Consider the following 17750-nt stretch of genomic DNA (forward strand, 5'->3'; position numbering starts at 1 on the left):
CAGCACTTGAACCGTTGCTTTCCCAAGAAGTCGTCTCATCATCAGCGCAAATTGCTTTACGCACCGAACACGGAGATAGAAATCTCTGGTTTCGACGGGGAGGGAAAACTGGTTAGCCCGGCCAAGAAGAAGATGACATCGGCACGGTTAATGAACCGCTTCTCTTCTCTAAACTTTGTGTGTGGCACTTAAAAAGGGCCTGAAGATTAACCACACGGATCCATGCGATCATCACGTAGAGAACTCTCCGGCTCTTTAAGGCACACCGCCTCCGCCACGGAGATACAGCCACCGACGCGTAACTGGGTTAGCGGGCTATCCTAAGTACAAATCTAATGCGTTTTAATTACAGTGAGACCTGCAAAATGTCCAAAACTAAAGTTCCTTGGATAAGCTTCAAAAACCTCCCACCGACGACAAGTCATTAGAAAGTTTTCGCTGCTGTACGCGGCTCTCGAAGGGGGTGGAGCCTTCTAACCAAAAGGGGCGGTGACGCTTGAACACTCTTCAATGGTAAATTTAAGTTTCTTTGGATTTATTACCTTTATCAAAGATCTTGAAGGCACTTTAAAGCTTGGCCAATACACACGTTCTTCAGATATTTTGCAGTTTTTGATGGTGTTGAGATGGTCGCAGAGCTTTTACCAAAAACTATAAACTATTTTCCTTTGAAACGCTAACCATTTCGCTTATCTAACTTACAAACTCAATTATTTTCCAATAATTTAGTACAGACTCCTCTGGTCTTTAAGCCATCTAAGAAATTCCCTTCACCCACTCACCTTAGGGTATAAGAATTTCAGAAACTTTAACCCAACTTGCCTGGCTGCCCTGGCAAAGTAATCGCAATCTCAGGTGTAAAGCCGCCCTGACACCGCAGCTAAACAAGCGGAAACAAGGCGAAAAAAGTTGGTCCTGCATTCTGGTTAAAAAAGAAAAAAACAGAAAAAACTCGGACTGCAGTGTCAGTTGCAGGACATTCCCCTACCTGGCATACACACCATAGGCGCATTGGCCAAGACTCTTGGCAATATTTCGCACAACTTTCGCCTGGCTCCATGGCTCCACCTCATCCTCATTGTTTTCGATCCCACGGGCCATGGCCAACTGGGTTTCTGGCTCTGAAGTTATGACACGCCCAAGTTGCTGCTGCGGCTGCTGCTGCTATTGCCACCTTGGATGATTTATGTGCCTTTGGTGGTTCGTTCGCCTTTCGCCAACTTTTTTTTTCGGACCCATCCCCGCGAGGTGTCGGGGCGCACTGGAAAAGACTGGAAAACTTTCCGCGAAAGACGTTTTCATTTCGTTTTACGATGCAAAAATAAAAGCAGCGGAACGTTCGTGTATCGCATTTTTACCATCCCACCCACTGACACATAGCTCCTTGGTTTTCCTTTGGCTTTTCGCCTTCTTCTTTTTTTTTTTTTGGTGGCTCCCATGTGCATAGTTCTGGGTTGCTTGCTCCTCGTCCTTATGCGACTCCAAGGCGCAATTCCGCGTCCCAAAATCCCAGGGGAACCCTTTCAGCTTTGGCTTTCCGCCCTTCTTCCCATCACATACTCTGAATATCTTTTCCCAGCTCGTCTTTCCTTTTTCGGGGATAAATTTGGGGTAATTTAAATGAAATACGCGTTGAAATGTTTCACATGCGAAATGGTTCCTGCTTTGGTTATTTGATCTTAAAGGATTTAATTTAGACATATTGTTATGGGCCAACAGACTCAGCAGGTAACATGCTGATAAATCTTGCCGTGGTTTAGACACCCCCATTTGTCTGTCTGGGGATTTGGCATCAGTATCCTGAGTATTAGATGGAATATTTGGATAATAAGGTCCTAGGAGTTATGGTGATAAGCGTCTAATTAGTAGTTGATTTAACAGTCAATTGAAGATAACCTTTTGAATTTAAATATATGTCTTGGAAACTGAGGAGTAGTCACAATCATCATCTCTTGATGCCTTAAAGAACTATATTTTATGAGGGACAACCCCAAGTTCCCAAGTTGTTTAACATCTTGACCCCACTATCTTTCCTCCTTAGACACATTTCATTCATAATTCATTAACTTTGACCTCCAGCTGGACCACCTCAGCTGTCCTCACCCTCAGCCTCCTTCAGCATTCACCCCCAAGTTCCCCCCACTGTTATTAGTTAAATGCCAAAAGTAAGCCACAAACTGGCTTTGCAATAAAATTATTTTATGATTATTATCACCATCAGCGGGACTAAACAAAAACCAGAAGCTCATGAGGAAAAAAAAAGTGTCGTAAACCCAATTCCAAGCGAACCCCTAACCCTCGTACCGTTATCATGGCACTTGGATCGCCGTGAAGTTCTAGTTTCCGTCTTCCGAGTGGAATTGTTAGCTCTGCCAGAGATATCAGCGACCGGAATCGGGGCAAGTACAAAAGACCTCGGATGTGGCAATCGGACATGTTAATCTGGTTTCTGGACTTCATTCACTTCCCTTCCTGCCCTCCAAACTCAATGCAATGCATTTCAATTTTTTTTTCTTTTTCTGGACTCTGTCTTAACCCTCTGAGTTTATGAGGCACTGAGGCACGCGTGCGATGGATGGATAGATGGTTGGTTGAATGGTCAAAGACCGTTTAGGAGTGGCAGCTGTGGGGCATTGTTCTGGCTCCCAGTTTTTAGCCACAAAACTGGTAGCACGTGCCATCGCTCATTGCCCCCATACTGTGTAGATTCCCCAACTTTTCCCCGTCGACTTTCTGCGGTTGAATGATGGAGGGTCTCCACTTTTAGAGTGAGAGAAAGAGGGAGCCCACAAAAACAGGTGCGAAAGTCAATTATGGTTGGTTGGTCAGAGCCAAGCAGAGCGAAATCGATTTTGAGAAACCCTTTTCAAAAACGGATTTAACCACCGCATGACGCCCTCGACACGTCGCCAGAGCCATCATTACCCCTTGACAGGCGATCAAGATCCCAGACCAGACTGATCCCTCACATTCTACCTGCTAACTCTGTCTGATTGATTTGTGTCAGCGCCTCGATCGCAATTGAGACAAATCTCCAGCCAAACATTCGGATCCATTCAGGAACATCATTTTTCATTGAGTAACTTGGTGGACGGGATTGGAGATCGAGATATGTCTGTGATGCAATTCGAAAGGATCATCATTATGGACCATTGAGCATCTCAGGGCATGACTTGACAATATGCTTGATAGATAGAGAGAGAGAGTTAGAGGGGTCATCATCGAAATCAGATTATGAGGATAATTGTTTGTTTGGTAAATATGTCTAAGAGTTGTCTCTAATGGGGTGGAGGGTAACGCAGTTGGGTTCCCAAAGGAAGATGTAGCTTAGGAAGGCTAACGTGACCACCAGGAGAGGGCCTTAAAGAAGGCTTTGCTTTTCTTTAAGTCTAAAAATCTATATATTAAGATATATAGAGTTCTTGGTGTGCCTTTTCCTTTCTTGTTTTAACTTTAAAACATCAATCTTTACCAAGTTAACTTCATGTTACTTCTGAGTCCTCACATAAACCCACAAATGTCAACATTCATTAAAAAGGAATATCCTTTCGCATAAGCAAACCTTTTTTTTTTTGGGCCTGGCCTTGACCACCAAGTGATTGTGGCTCTAATTAAATGTGTCCTCAGGCGTCTGATTAATTGTGCCGTTAGAGCCGGAATGAGATCACCGAAAGATGGAAATCTGTGGAGACACATGGACCTCGGCTTGGACGTAGGACCGATGATGTTTTTTTTTTGCTAATCTAGAGACTGGGGCAGCTGTCAGGACATCAAAGTGACAATTTGAGTGACTTTTACCGAGAATGGCTAATTTAAAATGCGCTGAAACAAAAGGACACTTAGGCTGCCGGCAGGACAATGGATGACATGCTGACAGGTCCTCTACATTTCCACCAACCCACCTAACCCAACTCCCCAGCATATATATTTTTATAATTTATCTATTATGCATGAGGGCGCTGGCAAAACCCTTTGGCTGTCAACACATACACACACATACACATCAAGGACAACGAGTGACACATGAGGTCCTGCTGGCTGCTGCTGACCAACTGCAAATCTCGGTGAAAAGTTTTTGGCCTGACTTTGCATTAGCCGCGCATTAAAAATGCACAGGAAAAAGGGATCGGGGCAGCCAAGCTGGGCGACACAAAAGTTACCTGGTCCAAAACGACACCCTTTCACCCACCACCCAAAAACCCAGACCCAAGCCCAACCTTAGCTTACCCACTTGTCGTGGGCTGTCAGAAAACTGTCACTCAAACGTAATTAACACCGGAGATGGAGGACTAAAGTGGCTCAATGTCGAGCGGACTGAGAACTTTTACCATTTTTCAGCCGAAAGTTGATTTTTCCAAAAGACCAAAATGGGGGTAAACGTTCCTGGACAGAAAAATAACATCTGAGGGCAATTAGAATTTAAAATAGGAAATCCAGATTCCCTGTAACAATTACGAAAATTCTTGTCGAACGGAAAAACTTTCTTCGTGTCGTGTCATTAAAAATGTAAGAAGCGAAAATTAACTTTAATTGCAATTTGATCTTGGCTTTTCCTCGTTTGATAAATTCGTTTTGTGGGTTTTTGTCCGTCTTTCTGACGACGCTGACAATGTTCCTTTTTGAGGGAGGTCAAAGGTTAAAGCTTTTTTGACTTCCGTTATTAGGTTAATTGGTAGTATTTGTAATTGAACATTGCCATAATGGGACAATGATGTTTCCAAATGAGTTAAGGTTAAGGAAATGGTTAAGGAGAGGCTTAAACTTTGAAGAATTGACAGATTGATTTTTTGGTTAATTGGGCTTTTAGGGAAGTATTTATTAATAATTTAGATCAATTAAGTTTATTAAATGTTTGGGGTTATTCTAAAATGAATGATTAAATGTATTTTTAATTTACAAAGTTTTAACTTATTACTTAACTGTTATTTGTCGAGTTTGGTCTTTAAAGATAATCACTTTTTAATGTTTGTCCGAAAAATATTTAACAAAATAAAAACAAACAAGGTCTGTCTCTATTCTAATCATATCTTTAAACTTAATCTTTACAACCTAATATTCCCTTTAAAAAAACCCCAAACTATGGAGACCTGAATAAATCACGAACTCTTGCCTAACCTCAAACCAAAGACTCAAACAACGAACCTGGCGATGTCAATTAGCAAATCGAGAGCTAACTGTTAAAAACCGAGAAACCCGAATCGACAGCTCCATCGATAGCCATCTCTTTCTACATGTACAGCTCATGTACTGGCTTTCCTTGTTGTTGTTGCAAAAACAAAAAGCGGTGACAGCAACGCATGCGCCGGCAGAGAGCTCTGCGATTGGCCAACATAATCTGCAACCAATGGCAGTTAAGAGAAAATGTTACTAAAAAGTTAAAAAAAACAAACAGGGGGAAAGAAGAGGAAACAAAAGTTGGAGTTGGGCTAAAATAGTGAAAAGTGATTTTTTAATTGCTTTAATAGTTTTACGGCAGCTGACGGGGGAGTTGGATTGAAAAGAATGGGAGGACAGGTGAAAAGTGGGAAGTTTAACTATAGATACACCTTAAAAAGATGGTTTTCCTTAAAGATTGTTAACAATATGAGTTTATAATGTATTTTAACTCATTTATTTATTTATCTTTGGAAAAGTTTTATAAAAAGAGGAAAATTCAGTTTTTTTCATTCTTATGATTATTTGTTTAATTTAATTTTTAACTCATCCCTCATAACCCAAACTCAAATTCCATTTAATTTTGCAAGCACAGAATCTTTTGTAATTTTTAACTTAAAATAACTTTACATTTCCCTAAGTGAACTTTTGCTGTTGACAGTTCGCACAAAGCGAGCTTTTATTTGCTGCATTTTCCTACCGTTTTTCCTGCCAGCGCTGTCACTCCCGCCGCTGCATGCATAATTAATTTGGCTTTTAGTGACTGCATTGTGTTCAGTCCTCGTCCTGGCCAACCGATGTCCTGCCATATCCTGCTATATCCTCTGGCGTCTCGATTGTTTTTGGCAACAATTTGCTTGCCACATTGACGGGTTCGCGCTAATGGCTTAAACATGTTTTTACCTTTTGACTTTCTTTTTTTCCCCACATTGTTTTTGGCGTGAATTTAATTTTTTGTTTGTTTTGTAGATTTGCGGTCATGTTCATATGTGTTCATATGGGGAACGAGTGAAAATTGACATTTACACAAAAACCTTCAGGGCTAGCCTTGGGTTTTATGGAAATGTGTAAAAATTACCACAATTTGTTCTAGTCAAAATAGTTGAGAAGAGAAAATAAAGTTAAAATGGGATTTGAAATGTTATTTCTTTGTCTCTCTTGGCATTTTTGGGATAATTTAGATTGGGGAAATGATTTTGTCTAGTCTTGTTTTTTATTTGGACTTCAATTTATATGAATTGCAAATAAATTTAACTTTAAAATGTAACAATTTTCAACGATTAAAAAGGTTTTCCAAAATATCCTCTGTGTTTGTAGAGCTTCCTAATAAAACCATATATGTAAGTCTGCCTTTTCATCTCAAAAGTAAGTTGAAAGTATGATTTAAACTGAGAAAACTCAAGAAGAGGTATGCCTAAGGTTGGGAGGATATTAAGGGTTATTAATTGAATTTATATGAACCATAGTATTCCTTTGTAATTTGGCTTTAACATCATTTCTTAACTCGAATATATCTTAAACATGTTAAAATATTTCTTAAATCTTATCACTAAGTACAAAATTCGTATTATACCAAATTTATATAAGATTTAATTCAACTTTATTAAACTTTAGCCTGCTGACGTTCAATAGCCCTTATGCATATTTAAATCATTAGCTTTGGGCAACTTTTCCATTCTCATAGCATCTAATTAACCCAAAAAAGTTAATTCCTCCGTCAAAGTCAATCCTCGCCAAAATAAAAAAACCCCAAAAAAAAACGCCAAAAAAAGAGGAAAACGAACAAAAAGTAGTGAAATATCACATCATCACCTGACGTTTTGGGGTAAATTACATTTTTATGTGGACATAAATAAAATATAAAACGCATTTGCTGTCCCATTCATACCCGCAGTCCCTCTCCTTTAACCCATTAGGGGACCCTCTGATTGCGTTAACCCATTGGATCCCATGCTCCGCCTTTTGCCAGCCCCTGTGTGTATTGGTGGGAGTGTATATGTTTATATAAAGTTTATGTGTAGACTGGGGGGAGCACCAACACCAAAGCAGATACGATGATTTAGCCCTCTCTCTTTTGCTCACTGTACGTTTGGCGCCATCTCGCTCACGCCCACGAAAGCAACTTCTTCGGCTTTTCACTTCGGGATATCAGTGTATGGTGCTTATATACATACGAAGCTTTCTCACTCTCGACCATTTACGTGTGCAAAGCGTGCGTGTGTATTAGTGCGGGTGTGGTGGGGGCGCCATTTAAATTACGTTCGCTGTGTGCTGTTGCTTCTCATTTGTTGGCTGCTGAGAATCCCAAAAGGCACGCACACACTCACACACATACACACAAAGGCGAAAAAACCAGTTCGCCTAGTTGTCGCCCTCTCCTTTCATCGCCCTCCTGCCTCACGCTCTCTTTCTCTGTCTCTCGCTTTTGGGCTCTTTGGCACTCGGCCTTTGGCTCTGCGGCTCTGATTTTAGTCACATTTTGGTGCTCGCGGCAATTGGACGTCCTTCGTCTCGCGCCTCGTGCTTTATAAAAAAAAAAATAAACACACAACCCAAGCTATAATCCATACATTAACATATCAAATATAATGATCCTTTGGTGCAGCAAGGGACTTAACTAAACTAAAAGTGTTTGTCAAGAAAGTGCAGCTTAAGTGCCTCTTAAAACGAATTTAGTTGAATTTTAAAGTTGAATAAAGTTAAAATTAAAACAAAAAAGGAAAAGGAAGACAAGATTATGCCATGATATGATGGCCCTAAAGATGTTATATCGCGGTCCCAGTTCGCGTTTGGAGAATTTAATCGAAAAGATCCAGGCCACCAAGGAGATATCCAATAACGGTAATTTTTAGCGATTGTGGTGGTGCTTATTGAAGAAGAAAGAAGGAGATGAAAGATCACCGGTTAGGACAGAAATCTCCAAAACTCTCCAATTAGAAAGATAGCTAAAAACTTAAAAGTTCTTAAGAACTTAGACTTTAAAGTTTATTTCTTAGGAAAGGCTTAAAAAAAGGTTTAAAATCCAAGAGCGTGAGAGAAAAGCATTTATAATTTAAAGTGAAAATGCCGACGGTATGCCAACATTTTAGTTCGACCTAAAAAATGATCACGTTTAAGAAGACTTTACAAAAGAATTCCCAATAAAAATAATTTTTTGAATGAACATAATTATCCTTTACTAAAAAATGCATTCAAAGACCTCCAACTTTGGTATGCCAAACAAATTTGGCAGTAGAATAGGCTCTTCTTTCCTCAAAAGTCTTCAAACTCTACAAACCAAATTGCAATGTCTCCCAAATATTTTTGCATCTCAACTTCAATCATAAATCCTAGAAAATCTCCATCAATCTTCTCCAATCAGTTCAACCTCTTTGACACTTGACGTTCCTACCCCCACAAACCATTCTTGACCACAAACCAAACTTTTCAATCAAATCCGAATGGGTTAAAATCTCTTACAACTTTCTTTAACCCCAAAGATCAAGACGTATGAGTGAGTCAAGTGGCCTGATGCATCAGCTTGATGTTTCTCAATTAGAGCGACAAAACTTAGACCACAGATCAGAGTTCAACTGATCGGAGGGTTAAACAAGACAAGAGGAGGCAACACCACCACTTTGCCCCGACCCAGAGCATTATCCCGAAAAGAGATACACAGACAGACTGAGAGACGGAGATCATAAGCAATTGGACTTAATTAAAAGTTGTCGAAAAAACGGGAAAGTGAACATCGGCACTTGGCGCGTGGTGATAGATGCCAGAATCTAGGGGGGGGAGGAGGTTGATCAAGCAAGTGACCCTCATGGATGCGCCTGGGGCCTGTAATTAAAACGGCAGCAAGAACAAAGCGCAATTAGTTTGCATGAGACTCGCTTACAGTTTCACAGCCCACTGGAATGGGGTGTCGTCGTCTGGTCAACACCAAATGTTGCCCCCAGGCTAATTGAATTAATTCCGTGTCCAGCATTTGATAGCCGACGTTGATTTCCTGTCCAAGTCCCCCAAAGCGCCGCTAATCAGGATGCTGCCTCCCACTCGATAAGGCGGAATCTACTCTAATAAAAAGAAAAATAGCTTCCCATGATAGAAGAAACATTAATAAGAACTTCGTTCTACAGATGTAGAGTAGATACATGGGAAAACATAGAATAATTTAAAGTATTAATCCAACTTACATCCATTCTGATCTACCATCTCTATAATCCTCATTACTAATCATAAACTCTTCCTTTTTCCTTTCAGATATGTACAGTACCCACACATCGTCCAGTTACTCCCCAAGCATTTCTGACGGCACAATGACACCCAATTCCCACCACTTACCTGGCGCTCCCAACACCGCTGGTCACGAGGATCATCCAGCTGAGGGCAAAGTAAATGGTGGCACCGATGGCGATGAGTTACCGAAGCCAAAACGTTTGCCGCACTTCCATCATCATCACCACCATCACTATCATCATCAACAGGCGCTGAAAATAGCCAACAAGCTGCGCAAAATCAATAAGGAAGCCAAAATGGGAGCTACCGCAGGTGCGGGATCCACAGGAGCAGGCTCCAAGTTTGATAAGTTGACAGGGGAGGGGATTAAAAGTCGCGGCGACGGCTCCTATCAGTGCCAGTTCTGCGACAAGACATTTCCACGTCTTGGCTACTTGAAGCATCATGTACAGGTGAGTCACCAAAATTGAAAGGGTTCAAAGTTCAGGGCAAACTCCAGCTGAAGGGTGGGTGGTGACTCGACCACAAGTGGGTGGCTGGGAAAAGTTCTTAATTACCATCTTGACTTGCTTGGTAAGGAGCTTATTCCATTTTTAGAGATGGGTGTCTTCCCTTGATTGACATTCAACCTCTTAGGTGACAGACTCCTTGATGCTTAGAACACCTTTCTGGCATTCAAGGCTGAGCTTTGATTGACAATTTGCGGTGGCTTCATTGATTTTCTTGTTAGGAAAGGGAGGTTTATTGGGTTTTCCATTTGTTAATTGAAAATGAAAGTGGCAAAGATTGTTCTGTATTGAATTTAAGATTAATTTGTATGTTCAAAGTGAGAGAACCGCAATTTAAAATACTTCTCAAATCTGAAGTAGGCTGAATGTCCTTCTCTATGTTTCCCTTAACAAACATCCTTAATCAACCAAATTAGAATCAAGTGTATTATTCAAAACATGCATGTTTTTTATCATTCATCTAACACTCTTTCGGAAATCTTAAAAAAGAACATCAAAGACCGCAGCCTTTGTGGACACCGCAGTTCACCCACATGCCCCCGTCTGGTCATGATTCTAATTCGGCTTAAATGCTTTTTAAGCTGCCAACACCGCCCATGACATCAGCAACTTGTTAACCCAATTGCAACTGCTGTTTAGGACTACCGAGCAGCGATCTTAATCGTCAACCAGGGTCTAACATGTAGCTCTCCGGCTTTGATCCTAGCGCCTGGATGGGTTGCTGCTACGGTTTGGAATTTGGATTTCGGATTCTAGTCTTTGAGCTTATGGGATGTTTGTTGATGGCGATGATGATTGGACAGCGACAGTTTAAAAAACCATAACCAACACGAGAGAAGTTTTTTGTTTTTTGCGGTCTCTGGATGCGACTAACCCGGCTAACTCATCATATATTGTGCAATTTTAAGGCAGTCCAAAGCTGGGGGGCTGCATACAAATGGGCTAATTTTTTGCTTTTGCCGCTCTCAAAGTTCAAAGCCGGCTGCCGCTGAAAGAACCCAAAAAGCGAACCGGTTGCGGGTGTAGTTTAAGACCCAACCTCAGCACCTGCCCCTTGCTCTGCCTTAGCCTGCTAAAAAAAAAAAAGAAAAGAAAAGAAGTGGCGTCGCGCATTTAGATGAATTTTGTCCACAAGCCACGAGTCGCAAGCGAAACACCTACTCGTCTGGGCCTTTCAGTTCGAGTCCAAGTCCGAGTCCGAGTCAGTCGGTATGCAGATTCAGATTCAGATTGACGCATCTATAAATTCAAGCCAGGAGTCAGAGTCGTCGTCGTAGTCGTCATCGTTGTCATCGCAACTTTTAACTGGGGTAGACGGACAGTTGACGCTGCCTTGTCTGGTGCTCTTCTAAGAATTTCAAATAGCCTAGTGGGCCGTCCTCTGGCTAATTGCTCAGATTATCTTAATGCTAATGGGGTTTTCCAAATTTGTGTATTTTCATTTTTCCAGAGCCACGCCGAACACCTGCCTTTCAAATGCGAATACTGCTCCAAGCTCTTCAAGCACAAGCGTTCCCGAGATCGTCATAAGAAGTTGCATACCAACGAGCGGAACTACAAGTGTCCACATTGCGAGGCAGCCTTTTCCAGGAGGTAAGTTAAGAAGTCTTGGAAAATTTAAAAACTTTCAACTAACTCATAGATATTTGTTCTTATTATCTTCCTTTTTAGTGACCATTTGAAGATCCACATGAAGACCCATGACATCCAGAAGCCCTTCCAGTGCAGCATGTGCAACCGGGGCTATAATACAGCCGCTGCTCTCACCTCTCACATGCAGAAGCACAAGAAGAATGCAGCCATCCTGGCAGCTGGTGGTAATCCTAATGCCCTGAACTACAGTCCACGATCCACGGGATCTGCCTCGGCCTCGGTGTCTAGTAATGGCAGCCTGCAAAAAAGGAGATATGCCTTGGCTTTGGCCTCAGATAGTAGTCCAAGCAGATTGGATTTCCCCAAGAGATCGAGAAGTAGTCATGTGGGTGGCACTACCACCACAGCCACTCCCACTCCTCTACTACGATGCAGTTATTGCCCCAAGGTCACGGAGTTCAGTAGTCTGGAGCAACTGAATGCCCATCTCCAGAGTGTACATGAGCAACCGCAGGCTGTGAAGACTCCAGTCCAAGAGGGCGAAGGCTTCCAGCTGAGCTGTGAGTACTGCACCATGAAGTTTGGCAACATTGCTGGACTTTTCCAGCACATGAGAGGCACTCACATGGACAGATTGAGCAGCCCGAACTCCTACTATGAACACTTCAATCGCCTGGCCACCGCTGGCACTTTCAGTCCGCGACTTGCTTTGGATATGCCAAAAATTAAACCGGATTTGGGAAGTCCGGAGAGGGAAACGCGTCCAGCAGAGGATGATCTGCCCACGGATTTGAGCAGCAACAAAAGGCGGCCACTGACACCCAATCCCCAGACCCACACCCAACTGGCACCACCCACTGCCCCGCCTGGTGTCTTCTTCTGCAATCAATGCAACGCCGGATTGCCGGATTTCGAGAGCTTCAGGAATCATCTGAAGAGTCACATTGCCGAGGGAATGCAACTAGTTTGTCCACATTGCGGATTGAGTCTCCCGGAGCAATCCGAGTTCGAACGTCATGTGGTGGGTCACTTCCTCATTACCGGGTCAGAGTTCAACTGCAGTTCCACCTGCGGCAAGAGCTTTGCCAAGTCGGAGGATCTACAGCAACATCTGCTATCCGAGCATGTGCTAACCCTGCTGAAGTGCTCTTTGTGCTCGGAACTGTGTGAGAGCCGGATGGCCATGCAGCTTCATCTGGCCTGTGCCCATAGTCAGGAAACCAAACTCTTGCGGTGCAGCGCCTGTTTGGAACTCTTCCGGTCCGATGCCGAGTTCCATGTGCATGTAAAGACGCGTCATCAGCTGGGCGGACATCCCGCGTTGGGTGCCACTTCCAATGCTCCCACTAATCCGCTGCAGTGCATGTTCTGCCGAGCAGTTTGCTCTTCCGAACTGGAGATGCACTTCCATTTGGCCGCCCATGCCAGACAGTTTCGGTGCCCCTCCTGCCCGGAGACCTTCCATGTGGAGTTTCTTTTAGACCGTCACATGCAGAGTCAGCATGGTGGTGGTGTCAAGGACAAGGAGGCTAGCTCACCCAATATGGGCAGTCTCTATGTGAATGCCTTGCTACCTCCTTTGGCGGCAGCGGCGGCGGCTGCGGCTGCCACAAACAACAACAGTAGCATTATCGACTACAATGTGGCATTCAAAGGCTTGTTTGGAGGAGCTGCTGCAGGAGCAGGACCAGCAGGAGGAGGTACAGGAGGTCCACCACCTTCGAGCAACAAATTCTACAGCCCCTTGCAAGTGGACACCAATGCATTGAAGCCCCAAACCTCCCCGCACCCGGCTCTGATGTACGGTCTGAGTCAGCGTTATCTGATGGAGATGTATGCCGCCAAGTCCACATCGCCTTCGGGCAATGAGGGAGTTGGAAACCCTCAACCTCCGACGCCACAGGCCACTGCAGTGCCACCGCCACCAAGTGCCACCACTGCCACCTTCAGTTGCGGAATGTGCGAACGACAGGATTTGCGCAGCGAGGCGGAACTCCACTCCCATCGAAAGTTGGCTCACAATCTGAAGACCGGAGTGAGTCTGAGATGTGCCTACTGTGCTGGCAACTTCAAGTCTCGGGCAGAACTGGAGCAGCATATGAAGAGCTGCCACAATTCGACGGGCAAACACAAGTGCTTGATATGCGATGAGGTGTTCCCCTCACCAGCCATCTTGGCCGAGCACAAGCTCCAGCACTCCAAGGTTGGACAGTCTGGCAAGTGCTCGCACTGTGGACAACCGCTGGAGGATGTGGCTGCCTTCAGGGCTCATCTATCAGAACATGGCAGTGATGGGGCATCCTTGCCATTAGCCTGCATTTGCTGCCGCCAGACGTTGCATTCGGAATTTGAGCTAAGTCTACATGCCAAATTCCACACGAAGTCCTCCTCGAGTGGTGGCAGTCTGCAGGAGCCAGTATGTGCCCTGTGCTTGGAGCCCTTGCCCGATGCCACTGAAGGACCAGCTAAGCTCTGCGACAAATGCTGCCGCAAACATAATCTGAATGGAAAGCGTGGCAAGCACACTGAGCCACCAGCATCTCTACAAGCTCCAACCGCGGCCTTCGTAGAGAACCGCTGCAACCTGTGCAAGATGATCCTGCCACATGCCCAGAAACTCCAGGAACACCTGGTGGAACATACCTTTGCCGGCACTGAACAGCGTGGCTTCAATTGCTATATCTGCTCGGCTGTTTTCACCGCACCTGGAGGATTACTCAACCACATGGGTGAGCATGGAGCTCATTCGAGGCCCTATGATTGCAGTATCTGCCCGGAGAAGTTCTACTTCCGAGCTGAGTTGGAACACCATCAAAGGAGTCACGAGCAGAGACCACGTCCACCTGTGCCAAAGGTAGAGGTTCCCACCATTCGGAACAGTTCACCCAGCCAGAGTCCAGTGAGAAGCCCCACGATTGTCAAGCAAGAGCTGTACGAAACGGATACAGTGGAGTCTGCTGGAGGTGAGGATGAGCCTGAGAATCATCCAGAGGAGGAGGAATACATCGAAGTAGAACAAATGCCGCACGAGACACGTCCAAGTGAGATTGGGTCGCAGTTGGAAAGGTCGACCAATAGCGCTTGAAAAATGATTGGAAAAGTAGAAAAATATTACGGAAACTCATCAAGATGAGATGATGAAAACCTACTTAGAGGGCTGCCTAGTATTTAAAAGACTGTTTCCAAACTTTGCTTTTAAAAACAATGCCCCGAAGATATTTCGAACGTTTAGCATATTTATTTTTATAAACGAAAAACCGTTGGTGAAAACTCCAAAGTTTTGGGCCCCAGAAAACTACTAGATCTTGCCACTTATCAGAACAAAGCAAATGGAACAGTTTAGTATTAACCGTATACTATATAAATAATTATATATACAAGATAAATCGAACTTTGCATAAAAATCCATAAACTAAGTAAACGTCAAACATAATCAATATAACACATACGCCTAGTGTACTCGTAGAAACTTTTGACAAGAATAACGAAAAAAAAAAGAAAAAGGAAAGCATTTGTGTGTGATAGTTTTTTCAAAGATTCGACTCCCAGCTATTTATCTTCGATTATGATTTTAACTATTATAGATTTGTATGTTATATAGGGCCTTGCCTCTGATTCAGTATTTATATAATGTATTACACGATCCAACAACAACAACAATAACTAACCATGTAACTAACTAAAACAAAAATATCTATGTCTTATATAAGCACCAAAAACATTTTTAATGTGTAGCATAAAAAAAAACTGGAAAAAAAAGAAAGGAAAACAAAGGAAAATATTTAGTAAATAAAACAAACACAAGTTGAAACCAAAAACGCGTGATATATTTTATGACTTTACTTAGAAGAGGGGTGGTGTGGTTAGGGAGGGGGGGGTTGGTATATAAATCTGATAAGAAGTGTGTCTTTTATTCTCCGTTTTTATGGAAGCTGACATGCTGACATGCGCGGGCCAGAGAGGCGGCGAGGTCTCCTCGAGGGCTCCTCCAAGTCCAAATTTTATGGCGAATATTTCGTTTCTGGTTTATTTCGGCAAGCGCGACACGTAATGGCCATAAAAAAGGTGCGCAACAGGGTAACCCGTAACCCGTAGCCAGTAGTCTGTTCCCCTTTCCCCTCTCTTCGAGTTTCGCCACGACAAATTGGCATCTCGCTGTTGGGTGATCTCTATCTGCAAGACCGGTGGCAATTACCCTCGGGCCGCCTCTGACGCTTCTGTTGTTTCCCGGAACGCTCCAAAACTGGTTGAGGATCGTTGGTCTAATCTTGCAGCAAGCCAGCCAGTCAGCCAGCCAGTCAGCACCTCCTGCTTCTGGGAAGCAATTGCAAATAAATCGCATTTAATAAATTGCAGCAGGAAAAAAGGCACCGACCGATGCCGATGTCTATGTACGCACCTGCCTCCCTGTCGGCGGCAATCATCACAAATCAATAAAAATGTTTATCATCAGGCTAAAAACAATTGGCCCGGCCCAGCGCTCTCTTGGCTAAGTAAATACAAAAACAAAAACAAAACAAAAAAACTGCACCGGCAGTTGTTAATTAGCGCCATGCCAGAAATGCCAAAACGTCCGAAGGAAAACCAGCAACTACACACAACGGGCCAAACAAAAAAACTTGGCTATCGGAATTGCCGGCCACAATCGAAAGCTATGGAGAGGGAGAGAGAGCAGACTTCATTGATCGTTTTGGCCGCACATGTACTCGATCCCAGCCAGACCGCCAGGCGCGTCATCCGCTGGATACCAATCCCCTAAAGTCCCCCCCGCACGTCTTCAATTTTCCGCGAACTCTTTTTCTGTAGTTTAGCGTCACCAATATGTCCCAAGTGCTGGAGATGATGATGATGATGGCTCTGGCAAATCAAAACCTCCAACGTATCTTGGTAACAACTCTGATCGCATCGATTCGCATCGCTTTATTTTTGGTATTTCTGGCATTTGACGGGTTTTTACACGCTGCCGTGACAGGGGAGTTGACAGTGGTAAGAAGGTGATGATAAGTTATTAATGGGAAAACAAATTCTGATAGAGGTAGATAGTTCTTTACCTTACTTTACTACCTTACCTTACTTTACTATCTTCTTAAACGACTCCTTATGATAAGAAGTGGCTTTTGCTTTAACTTGTCTTTCCCTTTTTCCTTTTACTTTGCACTTTAGTAATAAATACAGATTTTCCGATCACTTTTTTTCTATATATTTCTTAAGTATTTCTATTTAACTATAAACCACATTCTTAAGCTAAAAATCTTTAACTTTTAAGATCTCTTAAACACTAATAAACCTTAACTTTTCATCACCTTTACAACCAATATCTTCCAGGCCACTGTTCCACAATTGAAAGTCTGACAGGCTGACTGACTGACAGTTTGGCAAACTGGCTGACCAACTGTCCAGACAACTGGGATGTCCAACAACCATACTTCTCAACTTGAAGTTATATATGAACATACATCCATGGAACCCCCAGCTGCTTGGCAAAGTGTTGGCCAACTCCATAAACTGGCTGGCATGCGGGAAAAGCATTTTTGGGTCCGCACTGCGGTTACATTGACAAATGAAGAAGCTCCCATCAGTCAGCGAAATTGAAGAAAAAGCAGCTCCATTCGCTCCTGGACTGATGAAGATGCCCAGAAAACACCCAAAAACCAAGTGGCAAATGGAGACAAATGATGATCAGAGAAGCCAAGAAGGAAAGGAGCGGAAAAAGCTGTGAAATGAGCTCAGGTCCTTGACAATGAGGGGTAAGTGATGTCAGTGAAATATTTTCGCATGCCCTATTAAACAAAAACAAAAGTGAAAAATTGTTTTCTTTCTTTTTTGCGCACACAACCCCTCTGTAAATGCTTCCTCTTCCGGCCAGGGAAAACAAGCTGGAGGGGGGGTTCAAAGAGTTTTAAGGACATGGAATGTGTGCCAAACATGCAATATGTGGCAGGGAAGAGGGCTACTACAGTAACATTATATTCATTACCGGCTTATTAGCGTGATTTACCGATTGGGGGAGTGATGTGTAGAGTATCCTGGGTAAGCATAAGGAGGGAGTAAGTGATTGAGGGAGGTACAAAGCCTGGGAAAATGACTTTGAAAGCGCCATATCCCATATCCGTTTGTCAATAATATCGTGCGAATTTTCCTGATGGATGGATGCCACAGGATATTCTTCTACTTAACAGCTTCCTAAAAGTATCTCCTTCTCATCCTCTTCCTTTATGACACATGCAAATTTTGTTTTTGATTTGGGTTCGGTTATTAACCATAAAGTTCATCTTC

The 17750-nt window shown here is 43.3% G+C and overlaps 1 protein-coding gene across 2 annotated transcripts in view; it reads left to right on the plus strand.

Moving 5' to 3' along the window:
* LOC108106747 (zinc finger protein 423 homolog) overlaps nt 1–15179 on the plus strand; it is a 31410-nt gene extending 16231 nt beyond the window's left edge. The window contains exons 1-4 of one of the 2 annotated variants that reach the window (XM_017213986.2): nt 7358–7995; nt 9397–9824; nt 11332–11474; nt 11553–15179. In XM_017213986.2, coding sequence (XP_017069475.1) covers nt 7902–7995; nt 9397–9824; nt 11332–11474; nt 11553–14559 — 3672 coding nt within the window. In that variant the 5' untranslated portion in view covers nt 7358–7901 and the 3' untranslated portion in view covers nt 14560–15179. Of the gene's footprint in view, nt 1–7357; nt 7996–9396; nt 9825–11331; nt 11475–11552 lie in introns of those variants that run through there. The other variant, XM_017213985.1, reaches the window with a different exon arrangement.
* Nucleotides 15180–17750: the final 2571 nt, after the last annotated feature.

This window comes from Drosophila eugracilis, unplaced genomic scaffold (genome assembly GCF_018153835.1).
Source record: "Drosophila eugracilis isolate 14026-0451.02 unplaced genomic scaffold, ASM1815383v1 contig_81, whole genome shotgun sequence".
Classification (NCBI taxonomy): Eukaryota; Metazoa; Arthropoda; class Insecta; order Diptera; family Drosophilidae; genus Drosophila; species Drosophila eugracilis.